Source organism: Somniosus microcephalus, chromosome 18 (genome assembly GCF_052327205.1).
Source record: "Somniosus microcephalus isolate GS21.2 chromosome 18, FLI_Smic_1.0, whole genome shotgun sequence".
NCBI classification, from domain to species: Eukaryota; Metazoa; Chordata; class Chondrichthyes; order Squaliformes; family Somniosidae; genus Somniosus; species Somniosus microcephalus.
In genome coordinates this window covers 2129212-2151282 of record NC_141004.1, presented here as the reverse complement: position 1 = coordinate 2151282, position 22071 = coordinate 2129212, and the positions used below count along the sequence as shown (strand labels likewise).

The following is a 22071-nucleotide window of genomic DNA, read 5'->3' as shown; positions in this document are numbered from 1 at the left end:
TGTACTGACTCGAGAGCAAGTATGTCCTTTCTTAAGTATGGACACCAAAACTGTACGCAGTATTCCAGGTGCGGTCTCACCAATACCTTGTACAACTGAAGCAATACCTCCCTATTTTTATATTCTATCCCCCTAGCAATGAAAGCCAACATTCCATTGGCCTTCTTAATCACTTGCTGCACCTGCATACTAACCTTTTGAGTTTCGTGCACCAGGACCCCCAGATCCCTTTGTACTTCAGTACTTTCCAGTTTCTTGCCATTAAGATAATAACTTGCTCTACGATTTTTCCTGCCAAAGTGCATAACCTCACACTTTCCAGTATTGTATTCCATCTGCCAAATCTCTGCCCACTTACTTAGCCTGTCTATGTCCCCTTGCAGGTTTTTTATGTCCTCCTCACTCATTACTTTCCCTCCCATCTTAGTATCATCTGCAAACTTTGATATGTTACACTCGGTCCCCTCCTCCAAATCGTTAATATAGATTGTAAAGAGTTGGGGACCCAGCATTGACCCCTGCGGAACACCACTAGTTACTGATTGCCAGTCTGAGAATGAACCATTTATCCCAACTCTCTGCCTTCTGTTAGATAGCCAATCCTCTATCCATGCCAGAATATTACCCCCAATCCCGTGATTTTTTATCTTAAGCAATAATCTTTTGTGTGGCACCTTGCCAAATGCCTTTTGGAAGTCTAAATACACTACGTCCACTGGTTCCCCTTTATCCACCCTATATGTTACTTCCTCAAAGAACTCCAGCAAATTTGTCAAACATGACTTCCCCTTCATAAAACCATGCTGACTTTGTCCTATTAAATTATGATTATCCAAATGTCCTGTTACTGTCTCCTTAATAATGGACTCCAATATTTTACCTACCACAGATGTTAGGCTAACCAGTCTATAGTTTCCAGCCTTCTGTCTACTGCCCTTTTTAAATAAGGGTGTTACATTAGCAGTTTTCCAATCTGCCGGGACCTTTGCCGAGTCCAGGGAGTTTTGGAAAATTATTACCAATGCATCCACAATCCCTACCGCAACTTCCCTCAAGACCCTAGGATGTAAGCCATCAGGTCCAGGTGATTTATCCGCCTTGAATCCCATTATTTTACCGAGTACCACTTCCTTAGTGATTTTGATCGTGTTTAGCTCCTCCCCCCCCTTTAGCCCCCTGTTTGTCCAGTGTTGGGATATTCTTAGGCCTAGAAATTCAGTTGGTTGCGCCAGCCGGTAGCGCCTTAGGAGGAGTAGATGTCGGGCGCTAGGCGGCTAGCGGCCGGGCGCAGCGCGATCTGCGCCTCTCCCCAACTTCACTAGAGATTTAGCGGCGGCGCAAAGTCTTTGCGTGCGCTCAGCTGCGCGCGCAGATCATGATCCTCGTGCAACGCCCTTTGTGCGCCCCCAACCGGAAATTCAGTCGCAACGCCCCATTGTGCGCCTGGCGCCCCTAGCGACTGGTAGAGTGGAACGGTGCTCAGTCGATGCGGGGGGCGCAAATTAAAGGGCACTCCTCCTGCACTATAAAAGGCTGCCATTTCGCAGCACTCCTTCTTGAGAGGCGGATCTTTGCAGAGAGACCAAGGTAGAGAGCTTTCTGCTTTGGCTCAACACTCGGACAGGTACTTGTGGCTTCAGGCCACAGCTTTCCACTTGTCTTTGCCTCATTGACATATCATTCTTTGCTAACATATTATGGGGGCTGCAATGGGTGCAAACGCTGGCTTTCTCCATTGCATCCAAAGGGCTCACAGACGCCGTGAGAGAGTGACAGCCCTGGCTAGACGGAGAGGGGGCAACAGGCGTCGGGAAAGGAGGCCTTACCCACCCAGGGTATACCGCCAGCATTTCTCCTATCTCAACATGTCTGACGAGCAGTGTGTTCGGAGGCTGCGATTCAGAAGGGAGGTGGTCACAGAGATCTGCCACCTGCTTGGCGGTGATCTGCAGCCACAGCTAAGGAGCAGGACGTCTCTGTCGGTGGCAGTGAAGGTGACGGTGGCTCTCAACTTCTATGCCACCGGCTCCTTCCAATCCGCGACTGGGGACATTTCCAACATCTCCCAGTTCGCGGTGCATTGCTGCATCCGCCAGGTGACCAATGCCCTTTTCAAAAGGAGACGTCAGTTCATCTCCTTCTCCATGGCCCTTGCCAAGCAGCAACAGCGTGCAATGGGCTTTGCAGAATTCGCGGGCTTCCCCATGGTGCAGGGCGCCATTGACTGCACGCATGTGGCTTTGCGGGCACCTCTGGAGAATGCCGAGGATTACCGCAACCGGAAGGGCTACCATTCGCTCAACGTCCAGCTGGTGTGTGACCACAGGCAGCTCATCCTAGCTGTCAATGCCCGCTTTCCAGGCAGCAGCCACGAGACCTTCATCCTGCGACAGACTTCTGTGGCAGACATGTTCCAGGCCCAGCCTCACCCACGAGGATGGCTTATTGGGGACAAAGGCTATCCTTTGTGTACCTGGCTGATGACCCCGCTCCGTGCGCCCAGCACCCCTGCTGAAGAGGGATACAACGATAGCCATCAAGCGACCAGGAACATCATCGAACAAACAATCGGCGTCCTGAAGCAACGGTCTGGATCGTTCCGGTGGAGCCCTACAATATTCGCCGGAGCGAGTCTCCCATTTCGTGGTCGTTTGCTGCATGCTGCACAACCTGGCTATCCGCAGGACTCAGCCACTGCCACCAGAGATTGGAGGACCACCTGAGGAGGAGGAGGAGGACCAGCACAGGAGGGAGGCAGAAAGTGCAAGGGCCGCCCGTCGCCGGCTTATTGAACGTCGGTTCTAGGCCCCCTCTCAGGGAATGGCTTGTGCCAATGTCAGCAGATGAATGTAGCCGCTCCACAAGCCCTCAGCCGAGCAGGGCAACCAGGACTTGACAAAAAAACCATGCACAGTGCAATTTAAGAACAATAATTTATTGCAAACCTCTGCCCTTCCCACATTTCAACCTCGTGGAGAAGCCCCCGCAAAAACACAAAACTACCAGTCTCGGCCTTACAAAAAGAAAGAAAGACACCAGTCTCGGCCTTACAAAAACACAACTACACCAGTCTCGGCCTTAGAAAAAGAAAGAAAGACACCAGTCTCGGCCTTACAAAAACACAACTACACCAGTCTCGGCCTTACAAAAAGAAAGAAAGACACCAGTCTCGGCCTTACAAAAACACAACTACACCAATCTTGGCCTTAAAAAAAGCACCAGGCATTTGTGCAGAGCTTCTACTTTTTGCCCTGCGAGGGCGATGCCTTTCGCATCCTTGCCTGGCCCCTGCCCGCCCTGCAGCTCCTCCTGAATGGGAGCCCAGTGGCTGCAGCAAGGCTGGGGGAAGGCTGCTGAGGGTCAGATGGTGAGACGGCAGATGCCCTTGGGGGTCGGCCTGCACCAGCTCTGGCCTTGGAGGGGCCGGCTGCTGACTGCTCCAACTCTGCCTGGGCGGCAGCAGTCTGTCCAGCGGCTCGTGGCAGCTGCAATGGCGGAGTGGCAGTGTCGGCTGCAGGAATGGTGCCAACCTGGCAGATCGCAGGTGCTCGCTGGTCGCCTGAGACATTGGCACTCGCACGGGCCAGCACTGCAGCATGCGCAGCAAACAGCTGAAGAACAGACTGCTGGGCTGCTGCTGCGCGGCGGGTGCCCTGGCGATGCCTGGCTGATCCAGCGAGGGTGGCAGCAGTTAGTGCCTGTGTGGCCCTGGTCTGTGTCCGCATGACAACAGCCAGTGAATGGACGGCATGACTGAGCACTTGGCTCGAAGCCGCCTGTGCTGCCGCGAAGTCCTGTAGACTCCTGGCCTGTGCTGCACTGAATTGATCCAGACTCCTGGCCTGTGCTGCTCCAAATTGCTGCACACTCCTTGACAAAGACTCAATGGAGTCAGGCATCCTTGCCACTGCAGCCATGAGCTCATTGTGCCTGCGCTCAGCCTGGACGGCCATTTCCTCCAGGAGCCGCACCTCCTCTGCGCTGACCGTCGCAGGACTGGAGGCCGCACTCACCCTCTGGGGAGAAGTCCGCCGAGCTTCCCCACCCCTCCCGCGTTGCTGCAGGCCGCTGGGCCCCGGAGCTTCACTCTCCTCTAACCCTTCCCCCCCGGCTCCCCTCCAGGGAAGACGTGTCCCCTTCCTCGCCATGGGCTGGCGCGGCTGAGGGTGGCACTGATGGGCCGGCTTCCTCTTCCTCCTCCTTGAATTCTGAATCACTGACAGTGGCAGCTTGAGGGCCCGCCTCCTCACCTGGCGAATCACCATCTGAAAGCAGGAAGGCACAAGAGTAGCTTTAGAGTGAGGACAGGGCGGCAGCGAGGGAGGCATGAGTGCTGCCATGCACTGCATTGGTCGGACAGTGGCAGAGGATGCTGATCTGAGGCGCAAGTGTAACGAGAGAGGTCAAAAAGGTGATGCCCTTACCATTGGTGCCCAGAACAGGGTCGGCATCTCCACTGGCGACGGGGCCAATCAGCCGGCCTGCCATAATGCGCTCCACACGCTGGTCGAGGTCGGAGAGCTCTTTGACGTCAGGACGGCCTCCCCCGGTGTCAGTTCGTTTCCGCCGGTTGTGCGCCACCTTGGCCTGCAAGAGAAAGGACGGCCTCTCAGTACAGTGTGAAGCCCTGATTTTGTCTGCACTGCCTCCCATGGTCGAATAGCTTGTACAGTGTGAAGCCCTGATCTTGTCTGCACTGCCTCCCATGGTCGAATAGCTTGTACAGTGGGAAGCCCTGATCTTGTCTGCAATGCCTCCCATGGTCGAATAGCTTTTACAGTGTGTAAAGTGCTGAATGTGCAAGTGATTTTCATGACAGTCCCATAGCTGCTGGATGAGGGCTGGCCATTAGGGCTTTCAGGTCCCTTTGCCCATAAAGTGAGGTGCACATGCAGGGATGAGGAGGACACTGGAAAGGGTACTCACCCTGACAACCCGAGTGAGGCCGTTGAACTTCTTCCGGCATTGCACAGGAGTCCTGGCAACCACGCTGTTGGAAGACACCCTGTTTGAGACCTCCCTCCAGGCTTTCCAGTAGGCGCTGGGCAGCGGCCTCTTGCCACCTTCTGGGAACAGAACATGGCGCCTGCGCTCCACTCCGCCAACCAGCACCCTCAGGTCACCATCGCTGAAGCGCTGCGCTCTCTCCCTGGCCTTCTCCATAGCCCTGGGCGTTGTGCAGGTGAAGCTGAAGTGGTCAGGCCTAGGTTGAGGGCTGCAGTGTGCAGGGCGTGGCAGGCAAACAAATCCACCCTCCCCCTTTAAGAGCTGACCGGCGCCAGAGTGTCTGCCGTCAATCAACAACTCGCCGCACCGGCGCTGCGCCCGGCCTCGGGGGTATCGCTCAGCACCGCCGGCTTAGCGCCTAAAGATAGTCGTGCATCGCCTGTTTTAGCGCAGCAGCAACCTCTTGGGGCGATGCGACTGAATATCGACGAAGGTGGCGCGACTTTGCGCCGGGCGCAAACTTTAGCGGCCGCCCGACTTTACCGCCCCAAAAGTGGCTATACTGAATTTCTAGGCCTTAGTGTCCTCTACTGTAAAGACTGATACAAAATATTCATTCAGTGTTTTTGCCATCTCCATATTTCCCACCATTAATTTCCCGGTCTCATCCTCTAAGGGACCAACATTTACTTTAGCCACCCTTTTTCTTTTTATATAACTATAAAAACTCTTACTATCTGTTTTTATATTTTTTGCTAATTTACTTTCATAATCTATCTTCCCTTTCTTAATCAATCTTTTTGTTATTTTTTGCTGTCTTTTAAAGTTTTCCCAATCCTCTATCCTCCCACTAGATTTGGCTACCTTATATGCCCTTTTTAGTCGAATACTATCCTTAATTTCTTTACTTAGCCACGGATGGCTGTCTTTTCCTTTACGCCCTTTTCTTCTCAGTGGAATATATTTTTTTTGGAAGTTGTAAAATAACTCCTTAAATGTACACCACTGATCATGTATCGTCTTACCCTTTAATCTATTTTCCCAATCCACTCTACTCAATTCCACTCTCATACCTTCATAGTCTCCTTTATTCAAGCTTAGCACGCTTGTTTGAGATCCAACCTTCTCACCCTCTAATTGAATATGGAATTCAACCATGTTATGGTCACTCATTCCAAGGGGATCCTTTACTAGGACATTTTTAATTAATCCTGTCTTGTTACACAGGACCAAATCTAAGGTTGCTTGCCCCCTGGTCGGTTCAGTTACATACTGCTCAAGAAACCCATCCCTAATACACTCAATGAACTCATCCTCAAGGCAGCCCTGCCCAATTTGATTTGTCCAATTCACAGAATCACAGAATCTACAGTGCAGATAGAGGCCATTTCGGCCCATCGAGCCTGCACCAACACATATCCCACCCTATCCCCGTAACCCCACGTATTTAATCCCCTAACACTAAGGGTCAATTTATCATAGCCAAATCAACCTAACCTGCACATCTTTGGATATGATAGTTAAAATCCCCCATAATTATAGATGTTCCCTTATTACAAGCCTCAACTATTTCCTGATTGATACTCCGTCCAACAGAGTTGCCACTGTTTGGAGGCCTATAGACTACGCCCACTAGTGTTTTTTTCCCCTTATTATTCCTTACCTCCACCCAAACTGTTTCATTATCCTAAATAACAACAGAAAATGCTGGAAAAACTCAGCAAGTCAGGCAACATCCGTGGAGAGAAATTTGAGTTGACGTTTCGGGTTTGACCCTTCTTCAAAACTGGAGAGAAAAGGAACTAGATCGAAGGCAGGGCTGCGATCGGACAAAAGAATAAAAGAACCAAAAGAAGTAAAAGGCCTCTTGTACTGTTCCACGGAAGCTCAACGTAAACTCGAGGAACAGCACCTCATCTTCCGATTAGGCAGTCTGCAGCCTTCCGGTCTCAATATCGAGTTCAACAATTTCAGATCATAACCTCGGCCCCCTTTCATTTTCACTTATATTTTTCCACTCCTTTCCTTTCCCCCCCCCCCTTTCCTTTTGTTTCTCTCTCACACCTGGCAGCTATCTTTTGCCCTGCCAGTACACTTTACACCCAATCTCAGCCTATTACCATCTCGTCTAGCTTCTAATCTCTTTTACTTCTTTTGGTTCTTTTATTCTTTTGTCCGATCGCAGCCCTGCCTTCGATCTAGTTCCTTTTCTCTCCAGTTTTGAAGAAGGGTCAAACCCGAAACGTCAACTCAAATTTCTCTCCACGGATGTTGCCTGACTTGCTGAGTTTTTCCAGCATTTTCTGTTGTTATTTCGGATTTCCAACATCTGCAGTATTTTGCTATCGTACTAGTGTTTCATTATCCTGATCTTTTGACCCAATATCATTTCTCTGTATTACAGTGATTCCTTCCTTTATTAACATAGCCACCCCTCCTCCCCTTCCTTCCTGCCTGTCCTTCCTGATCGTTAAATAACCTGGTATGTTTAATTCCCAGGCATTGTCACCCTGCAGCCATGTTTCTCTAATGGCCACAAGATCATACCCATATGTAGTTATTTGTGCCATTAACTCGTCTATTTGGTTACGAATGCTACGTGCATTCAGATAGAGAACTTTCAAAGATGTTTTGTGACACTTAGTTCCTGCTTTTGCCCTTTTTATTACTTTACCTTTTACTCCATACCTTCTGCCCCTTCCTGACACGCTCTGGTTTTTAATTTCCCCACTGCTACCTAAGTCTATGACCTTCTCTGTTGTCATTTTTATTATTTGCTCTCTCGGAACCTCCCCCCCACTAGTTAGTTTAAAGCCCTCTCTACAGCCCTAGTTATATGATCCGCCAGGACTCTAGTTCCAGCACTGGCCAAGTGAAGCCCGTCCCAACGGAACAGCTCCCTCCTGCCCCAGTACTGGTGCCAGTGTCCCAAGAAGCAAAACCCATTTCTCCCACACCAGTCTTTGAGCCACGCATTTAACTCTCTAATTTTATTTGTCCTAGCCAAATTCGCTCGTGGCTCAGGTAATAATCCAGAGATTATTACCCTTGTGGTTCTGCTTTTTAATTTGGCCCCTAGCTGCTCAAACTCCCTCAGCAGAACCTCCTTCCTTGTCCTATCTATGTCGTTGGTACCAACATAGACCACGACAACTGGATCCTCCCTCTCCCACTCCATGTTTCTCTCCAGTCCAGAGGAGATGTCCTTAACCCTGGCACCGGGCAGGCAACACAGCCTTCGGGACTCTCGCTCTCGGCTGCAAAGAACTCTATCTATCCCCCTAACGATACTATCCCCTACGACTACAACATTTCTTTTAACTCCCCCCACTTGAATGGCCCCCCGCTCCACGGTGCTGTGGCCAGGTTGCTCATTCTCCCCGCAGTCCCTGTTCCCATCCTCACAGGGAGTAAGAGCCTCGAACCTGTTGGACAAGTGCAAGGGCTGTGGCTCCTCCAACACTACCTCCTGGATCCCCGTACCTGCCTCACTTCTAGTCACACCATCATGACCCTGGCCACGGACTACATCTGAATTAATTAATCTAATTGGTGTGAATACCCCGTGATACACAGAGTCCAGGTAACTCTCCCCCTCCCTGATGTATCTCAGTGTTTGAAGCTCGGACTCCAGCTCTTCAACACGGAGCCGGAATTCCTTGAGCAGCCAACACTTACTGCAAATGTGATCACCGTGAGCATCAATGGTGTTCACCAGCTCCCACATATTGCAGCAGCAACACATCGCCTGATCTCCCATTCTATGTAATTAATTAAATTTATTAATATTATTCTTAAATACCCTCTGCCCCGATTCTAGATGGTGAATATCACACCTTAGAAACTATAAACCAAAGAGATTTAAGCTTAAAAAGGGAGAAATACTTACCAACCAATCACTTACCCGCTTTCTGGTGATGTCACACTTGGATTACTTTTTACCTCTCTCCTTCCCTCCGAGTTCCAAGACTGGAGATTGGAGATTGGTAAACCTTACCTGGGTCTCTGGTGCCTTTATACAGCCGCTCAGCCCGCGATTCCCACCGATTCTCGCACTGAGGCCTTACCTGGGTCTCTGGGGCCTTTATACAGCCGCTCAGCCCGCGATTCCCGCCGATTCTCGCACTGAGACCTTACCTGGGTCTCTGGTGCCTTTATACAGCCGCTCAGCCCGCGATTCCCACCGATTCTCGCACTGAGGCCTTACCTGGGTCTCTGGGGCCTTTATACAGCCGCTCAGCCCGCGATTCCCACCGATTCTCGCACTGAGACCTTACCTGGGTCTCTGGTGCCTTTATACAGCCGCTCAGCCCGCGATTCCCGCCGATTCTCGCACTGAGGCCTTACCTGGGTCTCTGGTGCCTTTATACAGCCGCTCAGCCCGCGATTCCCACCGATTCTCGCACTGAGGCCTTACCTGGGTCTCTGGTGCCTTTATACAGCCGCTCAGCCCGCGATTCCCGCCGATTCTCGCACTGAGACCTTACCTGGGTCTCTGGAGCCTTTATACAGCCGCTCAGCCCGCGATTCCCGCCGATTCTCGCACTGAGGCCTTACCCGGTCTCTGGAGCCTTTATACAGCCGCTCAGCCCGCGATTCCCGCCGATTCTCGCACTGAGACCTTACCTGGGCTCTGGAGCCTTTATACAGCCGCTCAGCCCGCGATTCCCACCGATTCTCGCACTGAGGCCTTACCTGGGTCTCTGGAGCCTTTATACAGCCGCTCAGCCCGCGATTCCCGCCGATTCTCGCACTGAGACCTTACCTGGGTCTCTGGTGCCTTTATACAGCCGCTCAGCCCGCGATTCCCGCCGATTCTCGCACTGAGGCCTTACCTGGGTCTCTGGAGCCTTTATACAGCCGCTCAGCCCGTGATTCCCGCCGATTCTCGCACTGAGGCCTTACCTGGGTCTCTGGAGCCTTTATACAGCCGCTCAGCCCGTGATTCCCGCCGATTCTCGCACTGAGGCCTTACCCGGTCTCTGGTGCCTTTATACAGCCGCTCAGCCCGCGATTCCCGCCGATTCTCGCACTGAGGCCTTACCTGGGTCTCTGGTGCCTTTATACAGCCGCTCAGCCCGCGATTCCCGCCGATTCTCGCACTGAGGCCTTACCTGGGTCTCTGGGGCCTTTATACAGCCGCTCAGCCCGCGATTCCCGCCGATTCTCGCACTGAGGCCTTACCTGGGTCTCTGGAGCCTTTATACAGCCGCTCAGCCCGCGATTCCCGCCGATTCTCGCACTGAGGCCTTACCTGGGTCTCTGGAGCCTTTATACAGCCGCTCAGCCCGCGATTCCCGCCGATTCTCGCACTGAGGCCTTACCTGGGTCTCTGGAGCCTTTATACAGCCGCTCAGCCCGTGATTCCCGCCGATTCTCGCACTGAGGCCTTACCTGGGCTCTGGAGCCTTGGTACAGCTGCTCAGCCCGCGAGAGAGAGCTTTACTCTGTATCTAACGCGTGCTGTACCTGCCCTGGGGGTGTTTGACGGGACAGTGTAGAGGGAGCTTTACTCTGTATCTAACCGGTGCTGTACCTGCCCTGGGAGTGTTTGATGGGACAGTGTAGAGAGAGCTTTACTCTGTATCTAACCCGTGCTGTACCTGCCCTGGGAGTGTTTGACGGGACAGTGTAGAGGGAGCTTTACTCTGTATCTAACCGGTGCTGTACCTGCCCTGGGAGTGTTTGATGGGACAGTGTAGAGGGAGCTTTACTCTGTATCTAACCCGTGCTGTACCTGCCCTGGGAGTGTTTGATGGGACAATGCAGAGGGAACTTTACTCTGTATCTAACCGGTGCTGTACCTGCCCTGGGAGTGTTTGATGGGGCAGTGTAGAGGGAGCTTTACTCTGTATCTAACCCGTGCTGTACCTGCCCTGGGAGTGTTTGATGGGGACAGTGTAGAGGGAGCTTTACTCTGTATCTAACCGGTGCTGTACCTGCCCTGGGAGTGTTTGATGGGACAGTGTAGAGAGAGCTTTACTCTGTATCTAACCCATGCTGCACCTGCCCTGGGATTGTTTGATGGGACTGTGTAGAGGGAGCTTTACTCTGTATCTAACCCGTGCTGTACTTGCCCTGGGAGTGTTTGATGGGGCAGTGTAGAGGGAGCTTTACTCTGTATCTAACCCCGTGCTGTACCTGCCCTGGGAGTGTTTGATGGGGACAGTGTAGAGAGAGCTTTACTCTGTATCTAACCCCGTGCTGTACCTGCCCTGGGAGTGTTTGATGGGGACAGTGTAGAGGGAGCTTTACTCTGTATCTAACCCGTGCTGTGCCTGCCCCGGGAGTGTTTGATGGGACTGTGTAGAGGGAGCTTTACTCTGTATCTAACCCATGCTGTACCTGCCCTGGGAGTGTTTGTTGGGATAATGTAGAGGGAGCTTTACTCTGTATCCAACTCCTCCTATTCACGCCCTGGGAGTGTTTGATGCTGATATCAGGAAGCCAAAATGTGATCCTTCCCCCACTGTGCACAGAATTCTCTCACACAGTAAAAATAATCATTATGTTTTTGTTTCCGTGGCCATTTACCCAATAAACCCTCTCATGTGTTGGACTGAAATGCTTCCTGAGAATCTTCTCAATTAACATTTCACTTCTATTCAATGTTCATAGAATGGTTACAGCACAGAAGGAGGCCATTCGGCCCGTCACGCCCGTGGCTCTTTGCAAGAGCACTTCAGCTGGTCCCACTCCCCCGCCCTTTCCCTGTAGCCCTGCAAATTTTTTTCCTTCAGGTACTTAGCTTCCCTTTTGAAAGCCACAATTGAATCTGCCTCCATCACCCTTTCAGGCAGTGCATTCCAGATCCTAAACACTCGCTGTGTCAAAAAGTTTTTCCTCATGTCGCCTTTGGTTCTTCTGCCAATCACCTTAAATCTGTGTCCTCTGGTTCTCGACCCTTCCGCCAATGGGAACAGTTTCTCTCTATCTATTCTGTCCAGATCCCTCATGGTTTTGAACACCTCTGTCAAATCTCCTCAATCTTCTCTGCTCTAAGGAGAACAATCCCAGCTTTTCCAGTCTATCCACATAACTCTGAAGTGCCTCATCCCTGGAATCATTCTCGTAATTCTTTTCTGTACCCTCTCTAAGGCCTTCACATCCCACCTAAAGTGCGATGCCCAGAATTGGACACAATACACAAGTTGAAGCCGAACCAATGTTTTATAAAGGTTCATCATAATTTCCACGCTATTGTACTCTATGCCTCTATTCATGAAGCCCAGGATCCTGTAAGCTTTAACTGCTTTCTCAACCTGCCCTGCCACCTTCAACGATTTGTGCACATATACCCCCAGGTTTCTCTGTTCATGCACCCCCTTTAGGATTGTACCCTTTAGTTTATATTTCCTCTCTTCATTCCTTCTACCAAAGTTTATCACTTCACACTTTTCTGCGTTAAATTTCATCTGCCACATGTCCGCCCATTCCACCAGCCTGCCTATGTCCTCTTGAAGTCTATCACTATCCTCCTCACTGTTCACTATACTTCCAAGTTTTGTGTCATCTGCAAATTTTGAAATTGTGCCCTGTACACCCACATCCAAGTCATTAATATATATCAAGAATAGCAGTGGTCGTAGGAAACACCACTGTATACCTTCCTCCAGTCCGATAAACAACTGTTCACCACTACTCCCTGTTTCCTGTCACTTAGCCAATTCCGTATCCATGCTGCCACTGTCCCTTTTATTCCATGGGCTTCAACTTTGCTGGCAAGCCTATTATGTGGCACTTTGTCAAACGCTTTTTGGAAGTCCATGTACACCACATCAACCACATTGCCCTCATCAACCCTCTCTGTTACCCCATCAAAAAACTTGATCAAGTTCGTTAAACATGATTTGCCTTTAACAAATCCGTGTTGGCTTTCCTTAATTAATCCGCACTTGTCCAAGTGACTGTTAATTTTGTCCCTGATTATTATTTCTAAAAGCTTCCCCACTACTGAGGTTAAACTGCCTGGCCTGTCGTTGCTGGGTTTATCTTGATACCCTTTTTTGAACAAGGGTGTAACATTTGCAATTCTCCAGTCCTCTGGCATCCCCCCCGTTTCTAAGGAGGATTGGAAGATTATGGCCAGTACCTCCACGATTTCATCCTTCACTTCCCTCAGCGTCCTAGGATGCATCCCATCTGGTCCTGGTGACTTATCCACTTTAAGTACAGACAGCCTTTCTAGTACCTCCTCTTTATCAATTTTTATCCCACCCAGTATCTCCTGTACCTCCTCCTTCACTATGTCTGTGGCAGCATCTTCTTCCTTGGTGAAGACAGATGCAAAGTACTCATTTAGTACCTCAGCCATGCCCTCTGCCTCCATGTGTAGGTCTCCATTTTGGTCCCTAATTGGCCCAACCCCTCCTCTTACTACCCGTTTACTATTCATATACCTATAGAAGACTTTTGGATTACTTTTTATGTTAGCTGCCATTCTAATTTCATGCCCTCTCTTTGTCCCTCTTATTTTCTTTTTCACTTCCCCCTGAACTTTCTATTCACCCTGATTCTCACTTGTATTCTCAACCTGACATCTGTCATATGTGCTCTTTTTCTGCTTCATATTACTCTCTATCTCTTTCGTCATCCAGGGAGCTCTGGCTTTGGTTGCCCTACGTTTCCCCCTAGTGGGAATGTACCTCGACTGTACCTGAACTATTTCCTCTTTAAAGGCAGTCCATTGTTCCATTACAGTTTTGCCTGCCAATCTTTGATTCCAATTTACCCGGGCCAGATCCATTCTCATCCCACTGAAATTGGCCTTCCTCCAATTAAGTTTTTTTACTCTAGATTAGTCCCTGTCCTTTTCCATAGCTAATCTAAACCTTATGATACTATGATCACTGTTCCCTAAATGTTCACCTACTGACACTTGCGCCACTTGACCTACCTCATTCCCCAGAACCAGATCCAGCAATGCCTCCTTCCTCGTCGGGCCGGAAATGTACTGATCAAGAAAGTTTTCCTGAACACACTTCTGAAATTCTTCCCCCTCTCTGCCCTTTACACTATTACTATCCCAGTCTATATTAGGATAGTTGAAGTCCCCCATTATCACTACTCTATAGTTCTTGCACCTCTCTGTAATGTCTCAGCAAATTTGTTCCTCCATATTTTTCTCACTAGTAGGTGGTCTATAGAATACGCCTAGTAATGTAATGGCACCTCCATTGTTTCTTAACTCTAACCAAATAGATTCTGTCCTTGACCCCTCCAGGACATCCTCACTCTCCAGCACTGTAACATTCTCCTTAAACAATACTGCCACACCACCTCCTATCTTTCCTTCCCTATATTTCCTGAACACCCTATATCCAGGAATATTTAATAACCAACCCTGCCCTTTTTTGAGTCAGGTCTCCGTTATTGCCACGACATCATATTCCCAGGTGGCTATTTGTGCCTGCAGCTCACTTATCTTGTTTACTGCGCTTCGTGCGTTCACATACATTCACTGTAAATCTATCTGAGACCATCCTGTGTTCCCTCTTAGTCTGACCCCACCTAATACATTACTATTTCTTACTCTAGTGCTATCTGTCTCTCCCAATCCTTTGTGCCCTTTGTTTCTCCTTTCTAATGCTGCATCCTGATGCCCATCCCCCTGCCAAATTAGTTTATAACCCTCCCCAACAGCACCAGCAAACCTCCCCGCGAGGATATTGGTTCCGTCTCTGTTGAGGTGCCACGCGTCCGGCCTGTACAGGTCCCACCTCCCCCAGAACCAGCCCCAATGCCCCAGGAATCTGAAACCCTCCCTCCTACACCATTTCTCCAGCCACGCATTCATCTGCTCTATCCTTCTATTTCTAAACTCACTCACGCGTGATACCGGGAGTAATCCAGAGATTACTACCTTTGAGGTCCTGCTTTTTAATCTCTTTCCTAGCTCCCTGAAATCTGCCTGCAGGACCTCATCCCTCTTTCTACCTATGTCATTGGTACTGATATGGACCACAACCTCTGGCTGTTCACTCTCCCCCTCAGAATGCTCTGCAGCCGCTGGATGACATCCTTGACCCTGGCACCAGGGAGGCAACATACCATCCTGCAGTCACGTCTGCGGCCGCAGAAACGCCTGTCTGCTCCCCTAACTATCGAATCACCTACCACTATTGCTTTCCCTATCTTCCTCCTCCCCCCCCACCCCCTCATACAGCTGAGCCACCTGTGGTGCCGTAGACTTGGCTCTGGCTGTACTCCCCAGAGGAACCATCGCCCTCAGCAGTACTCAGAACAGAATACTGGTTGAAGAGTGAGATGCACTTAGAGAACTCCTGCACTACCTGCCTGGTCCTCCTCTTCTGTCTGGAGGTTACCCATTCCCTCTGCCTGCGCACTCCTTAGCTGTGGGGTGATCACCTCCTGAAACATGCTATCCACTCTTTATCCCTCACAGAATCACAGAATCACAGAAACCCCACAGTGCAGATAGAGGCCATTTCGGCCCATCGAGCCTGCACCGACACATATCCCACCCGATCCCCGTAACCCCACGTATTTAATCCCCCTAACACTAAGGGTCAATTTATCATAGCCAATCAACCTAACCCGCACATCTTTGGACTGTGGGAGGAAACCGGAGCACCCGGAGGAAACCCACGCAAACACGGGGAGAATGTGCAAACTCCACACAGACAGTCACCCGAGGCCGGATTCGAACCCGGGTCCCTGGCGCTGTGAGGCAACAGTGCTAACCACTATGCCACCCTGCTCAGCTCTCGCTCTGCTCCCACTCAGGTCCGCTCTTTCTGTTGCACAATGATTGGATTTCCAGGAAAGTCGCCTTCATGTTCTCACACATTATACCGTCCCTTTACCCACAGGAATTTAAAAACTGTCAGCTCAAAATATCTCATCTGACACTTTTTGTCCTTGGGAAGGTTTCTGATCGATAAAGTATCTCTGAAGTGTGCTTCAGTGCAGACTATAAGAGTAATGAAATCACTTGATTGAATTGAGAGATCTCAGATTGAGCCTTTGTACTGGGCAGTCTCCGGAGTGTCTAAAAATTGGAGAAATGCAATGACATGGCTCCAAAGGGGATATTTTGGTTTATCAAAGTTTTTCAACTGGGCTGTTTTGCTACATTCATTTTTTGTTGCTGATATGCTCGACATCAGATGATCAGGAGACAAGAGTGTGAGAAAAGGCTGTTCAACCCATCAATCCCACTGCTCCCACAGCCCATGGACACTCTCCCCTATCACTGACTCTACCCACCCATCAATCCCACTGCTCCCACAGCCCATGTACACTCTCCCCTATCACTGACTCTACCCACCCATCAATCCCACTGCTCCCACAGCCCATGTACACTCTCCCCTATCACTGACTCTACCCACCCATCAATCCCACTGCTCCCACAGCCCATGGACACTCTCCCCTATCACTGACTCTACCCACCCATCAATCCCACTGCTCCCACAGCCCATGGACACTCTCCCCTATCATTGACTCTACCCACCCATCAATCCCACTGCTCCCATAGCCCATGGACACTCTCCCCTATCACTGACTCTACCCACCCATCAATCCCACTGCTCCCACAGCCCATGGACACTCTCCCCTATCGTTGACTCTACCCACCCATCAATCCCACTGCTCCCACAGCCCATGTACACTCTCCCCTATCATTGACTCTACCCACCCATCAATCCCACTGCTCCCATAGCCCATGGACACTCTCCCCTATCATTGACTCTACCCACCCATCAATCCCACTGCTTCCACAGCCCATGGACACTCTCCCCTATCACAGACTCTACCCACCCATCAATCCCACTGCTCCCACAGCCCATGGACACTCTCCCCTATCACTGACTCTACCCACCCATCAATCCCACTGCTCCCACAGCCCATGGACACTCTCCCCTATCATTGACTCTACCCACCCATTAATCCCACTACTCCCACAGCCCATGTACACTCTCCCCTATCATTGACTCTACCCACCCATCAATCCCACTGCTCCCACAGCCCATGTACACTCTCCCCTATCACTGACTCTACCCACCCATCAATCCCACTGCTCCCACAGCCCATGGACACTCTCCCCTATCATTGACTCTACCCACCCATCAATCCCACTGCTCCCACAGCCCATGGACACTCTCCCCTATCACTGACTCTACCCACCCATCAATCCCACTGCTCCCACAGCCCATGTACACTCTCCCCTATCATTGACTCTACCCACCCATCAATCCCACTGCTCCCACAGCCCATGTACACTCCCCCCTATCATTGACTCTACCCACCCATTCAATCTCCTCCCACAGCCCATGGACACTCTCCCCTATCATTGACTCTACCCACCCATCAATCCCACTGCTCCCACAGCCCATGTACACTCTCCCCTATCATTGACTCTACCCACCCACTCAATCTCCTCCCACAGCCCATGTACACTCTCCTCTATCATTGACTCTACCCACCCATCAATCCCACTGCTCCCACAGCCCATGTACACTCTCCCCTATCACTGACTCTACCCACCCATCAATCCCACTGCTCCCACAGCCCATGGACACTCTCCCCTATCATTGACTCTACCCACCCATCAAACCCACTGCTCCCACAGCACATGTACACTCTCCCCTGTCACAGACTCTACCCACCCATCAATCCCACTGCTCCCACAGCCCATGTACACTCTCCCCTATCACGGACTCTACCCACCCATTTAATCTCCTCCCACAGCCCATGTACACTCTCCCCTATCATTGACTCTACCCACCCATTTAATCTCCTCCCACAGCCCATGTACACTCTCCCCTATCATTGACTCTACCCTCCCATTGAATCTCCTCCCACAGCCCATGGACACTCTCCCCTATCATTGACTCTACCCACCCATTTAATCTCCTCAGATTCCAGCCTGTAACTCATTCCCGGGTATCTGTTATTCTATATTTATTATTGCGGTTATGAAGCTCTGATTCTAACACTGTTGAACTTTGTCTGACCTGCATTATTTTTCTCTTGCAGTTTATTGCTTTTGTGTCCCTCTTTTTCATCCTGTTGTCGATCACTGCCTTCTGCCTCGAGACACACGAGGCGTTCAACAAGATCATTAACTTAACGGAATTCACGCAAGTGGGGAACAGCACACGGATGCGGAGTGTGTACAGAATGGAGACGGAGCCTGCCCTCATGTATGTGGAAGGCGTGTGTGTTGTGTGGTTCACTCTGGAGTTCCTGGTACGCATTTCCTTCTGCCCCAATAAACTGCTGTTTGTCAAGAACATGCTGAACCTCATTGACTTTGTGGCCATTCTGCCCTTCTACTTGGAGCTGGCGCTTCGCGGGTTGTCCTCCAAGGCGGCGAGGGATGTTCTGGGCTTCCTCCGGGTTGTCAGGTTTGTCCGGATTCTACGGATCTTCAAGCTGACCCGGCACTTTGTGGGACTGAGGGTGTTGGGGCACACCCTGCGAGCCAGCACCAACGAGTTCCTCTTGCTCATCATCTTCCTCGCCCTGGGCGTCCTCATCTTCGCTACAATGATCTACTACGCGGAGAGGCTCGGAGAAAAACCCAACAGTCCGAATTCCACTCACTTCAAGAATATCCCCATTGGCTTCTGGTGGGCGGTGGTCACCATGACGACCCTTGGCTATGGTGACATGTACCCCCAGACGTGGTCAGGCATGCTGGTGGGAGCGCTGTGTGCCCTGGCTGGAGTGCTCACCATCGCAATGCCAGTGCCAGTCATTGTCAATAACTTTGGAATGTATTACTCGTTGGCAATGGCCAAACAAAAACTCCCCAAGAAACGCAGGAAGCACATCCCCAGCGGGACACACGGCAAGTCCACGGGGCATTGCAACTCGGACCTGAACTCTCCGTGCAACAGCACGCAGAGCGACGCCGACCCAGTCGCTGCCGAAGGGATAACGGAGAGAAAGAGCTCAGGTAGGACCTGAATCCTGTTGCATTTCAGAGCTTGTATGCGAGCACCATTGCTGTTCTTGTCACCATGTGCTTGCTTTCCATATTTTACTCACTTCTGTTCAGATGTTGAGTGTGTTTCAGGCTCTCAGCACAGCCTTCTTATTGGCCCAGAAATTGCTGGGGTGGCAGGTGACGTGAATTGGACTTTCTTCCTCGCCCTTCACATCATATTATTAGCTAGAAATTCATTTGCCCCCGAAAACGGGCGCAGGGATTGCAATGTGGGATTAACCTGCACCCGTTCAAAGTAATGTAGGCAGCATGCTAACTTGGTGCTGCCTGCTGATGAACATGATTGTGGTGTGCAGCCCAGCACTGAATGCACTGCTGAGTAGCTGAACGCTCAGCAGGGGGCCCAAGTTCATGCAATGCTAGCTCCAATTAAAGTTAGCCTACACTTCTTAAAGGCAGTCTGCACCTCTTAAAGGAGAGGTGCATTGTGCCTGCAGCAGGTGATTGAACTGGCTGGAGAAGAGTGCGAGCAGGAAGAAGCACAATGGCATGACAGGGGAGTGCACATGCTCCGAGGTTCTCGGATTCAGCACTGGAGACCTTGGTGCAGGAGGTGGACAGGAGGTGAGAGGTCCTGTTTCCACAGGGGATCAGGAGGCCCTCCAGGCAAATGCAGAAAAGGCAGCGGGAGCAGATAGGTGTCGTGGTCAATGCCAGCAGTGTCGTCCGAGGACCTGGATGCAGTGCAGGAAGAAATTTAATGACCTCACACGAATGGTCAAGGTCAGTGAATTTATCTTTAAATGCCATATCCCACCATCTGCACCATTAACCTCACACACTGCTCAATGCACCACACCCCCATCACTCACCTACCAATCAGGACTCATACCTCACATTCATAGCTTCAACTCACATGCTTACCACTACTGCAAGCCTCACACCTTGTACGCACAGTCAGCTATTCAACCATGACAGGCATATCACCCAAACACATTGTACCACACTCACTGACACACTTCCCTCTCTCTTTCAGGACAAAGTGGCTCACAACTGGAGGCAGCAGGGGCTACCCACAGGGAAACAGGCGTGCCTGCATAACCTTACCCCGATGGAGGAGACGGTGCTCGCCATTATTGGAACGACCATCGCTGAGCCCGTGGCCAGCGGCGGGGCTGAAAAAATACAAGATGACAGCATCCTCATACGTAATCCTCCTTCTGACATCCCACTTCCCCCTCATCCCACAATCCCTTCTGATTTACAAGCTGCAGATGGTGTAAGCATGCATGTTTTGCTTCCCCCCTCCGCTCCTCCCCTCAACACAACCCTACCCTTGTGCCTTTCTCCTTTCAAATAGCCAAGAACTGTCACTTGGCTAGGCACTGGTGGAGGAGCAGGAAATTGAAGAGCACCAAGACACTGATGATGAAGACACTGCACCATCATTGATTTCACATTCGCAGCCACTCAGATACTGAAACTCCGCATACTTTAGAGGATAGGTTAGAGGTGGGATCTGCACATGGGGAATCACCGGGCATGAGTGCAGCCAGGGCAGGGGGAAAGGGTAATGCAGGTTCCAGCTCCCCAGAGGGCAAGGGCGCACAGGAGTTTTGCTGCAGAGGACTCAGATGAGGACATCGAATGGGCGGCCTACAGAAGAATGCTGATGGGTTTGCATAATGAAATGCTTGGTGTATTGGCAGGCCTGCCAGAAAGCCTGAATGCAATGTCAAGGAGCATGGAGGAGTCCGGCACCAACTTTGCACAGGGCTTTGTGCAGAGCTTGGAGCCCATCCTTTCCAGCATGGAAGTGGTGGGCAGATCCATTAGAGCACTTGTGGACCGAAACATGATACAGCGTCTGATGGCCGATGTCTCAGCTTCCATTGCAGCTCAAGCAGAAGCCGCCCAATGTCTGAGTGCTGCATAGAAACATAAACATAGAAACATAGACGATAGGAGCAGGAGTCGGCCATTCGGCCCCTCGAGCCTGCTCCGCCATTCAATGAGATCATGGCTGATCATCCAAATTCAGTACCCTGTCCCTGCCTTCTCCCCATATCCCTTGATCCCTTTAGCCTTAAGAAATATATCCAACTCCTTCTTGAATATATTTAATGAACTGGCCTCCACCGCCCTCTGTGGCAGAGAATTCCACAGGTTCACCACTCTCTGGGTGAAGAAATTCCTCCTCATTTCAGTCCTAAATGGCTTACCCCTTATCCTTAGACTATGACCCTGGTTCTGGACTCCCCGGCCATCGGAAACATCCTTCCTGCATCTCGTCTGTCCAGGCCTGACAGAATTTTATAGGTTTCGATGAGATCCCTCTCAATCTTCTAAACTCCAGTGAGTATAAGCCCAATCAACACAATCTCTCCTCATATGTCATTCCTGCCATCCCAGGTATCAGCCTGGTGAATCTTCGCTGCACTCCCTCCATGGCAAGAATGTCCTTCCTCAGATAAGGCGACCAAAACTGCACACAATACTCAAGGTGCGGTCTCACCAAGGCCCTGTACAACTGCAGCAAGACACTCATGCAGGCTCAGACTGCTGCCATCATGGCTGGGTTTACCAGTGTTGAAAGGGGCCTGCAGGGTGTCACCGCAGTCCAGCATTCCATCCTCCAACAGATTACTATGATTGCTGTGGCACCACCCTGGGAGAGTGTCAGTGGTTCTGTGGAGCACGAACCTGCTGTCCTCTCTCAGGATAACAGCATTCGCCCTCCCACCACTGCCACTCCGCCAGTTTCTTGCTGTTGCCTGTCAGACAGCCAGTCCAGATGGCTGCCGTCCATGCTGAGGTAGTAGAGTCTAAAACCGGACCCACTAGGCCCAGAGCTCCTCGAGGGCGTCCTGCAAGGCCATCTGCAGTCTCCTCCATTGAAAGTCAGCAGCCTTCCACCAGCCATTCTGCAGCCACTGGGGGAGCACTTTGTAGGAGCACTAGGACAGGCAAAGACACTAAGGGAATACACATGGGTGATTAGTTGACTTTGTTATGTAATATTGGATGGATTAATGTATAAAGTTGGTTTGGAATATTTCTTTTGTGGTGGCTTTTATTTCAGCATTGTGGCCAAGAGGACGCAGTTATGGTCCGGAACCGAGGGCTGGTAAGGTGTGTGACTGTTGTACAATGGGGATTTGGGATTGTGTTCAGTGGAACCATAGTCAAATGAAGTGATCACGGATAGCCTG

The 22071-nt window shown here is 50.8% G+C and overlaps 1 protein-coding gene across 2 annotated transcripts in view; it reads left to right on the top strand.

The window, feature by feature from the left end:
• kcnc4 (potassium voltage-gated channel, Shaw-related subfamily, member 4) overlaps positions 1-22071 on the top strand; it is an 83119-nt gene that overhangs the window by 54936 nt on the left and 6112 nt on the right. The window contains exons 2-3 of one of the 2 annotated variants that reach the window (XM_086010959.1): positions 17944-18868; positions 21942-21986. In XM_086010959.1, the coding sequence (XP_085867085.1) occupies positions 17944-18868; positions 21942-21986 (970 nt within the window). The remainder of the gene's footprint in view (positions 1-17943; positions 18869-21941; positions 21987-22071) is intronic. The other variant, XM_086010958.1, reaches the window with a different exon arrangement.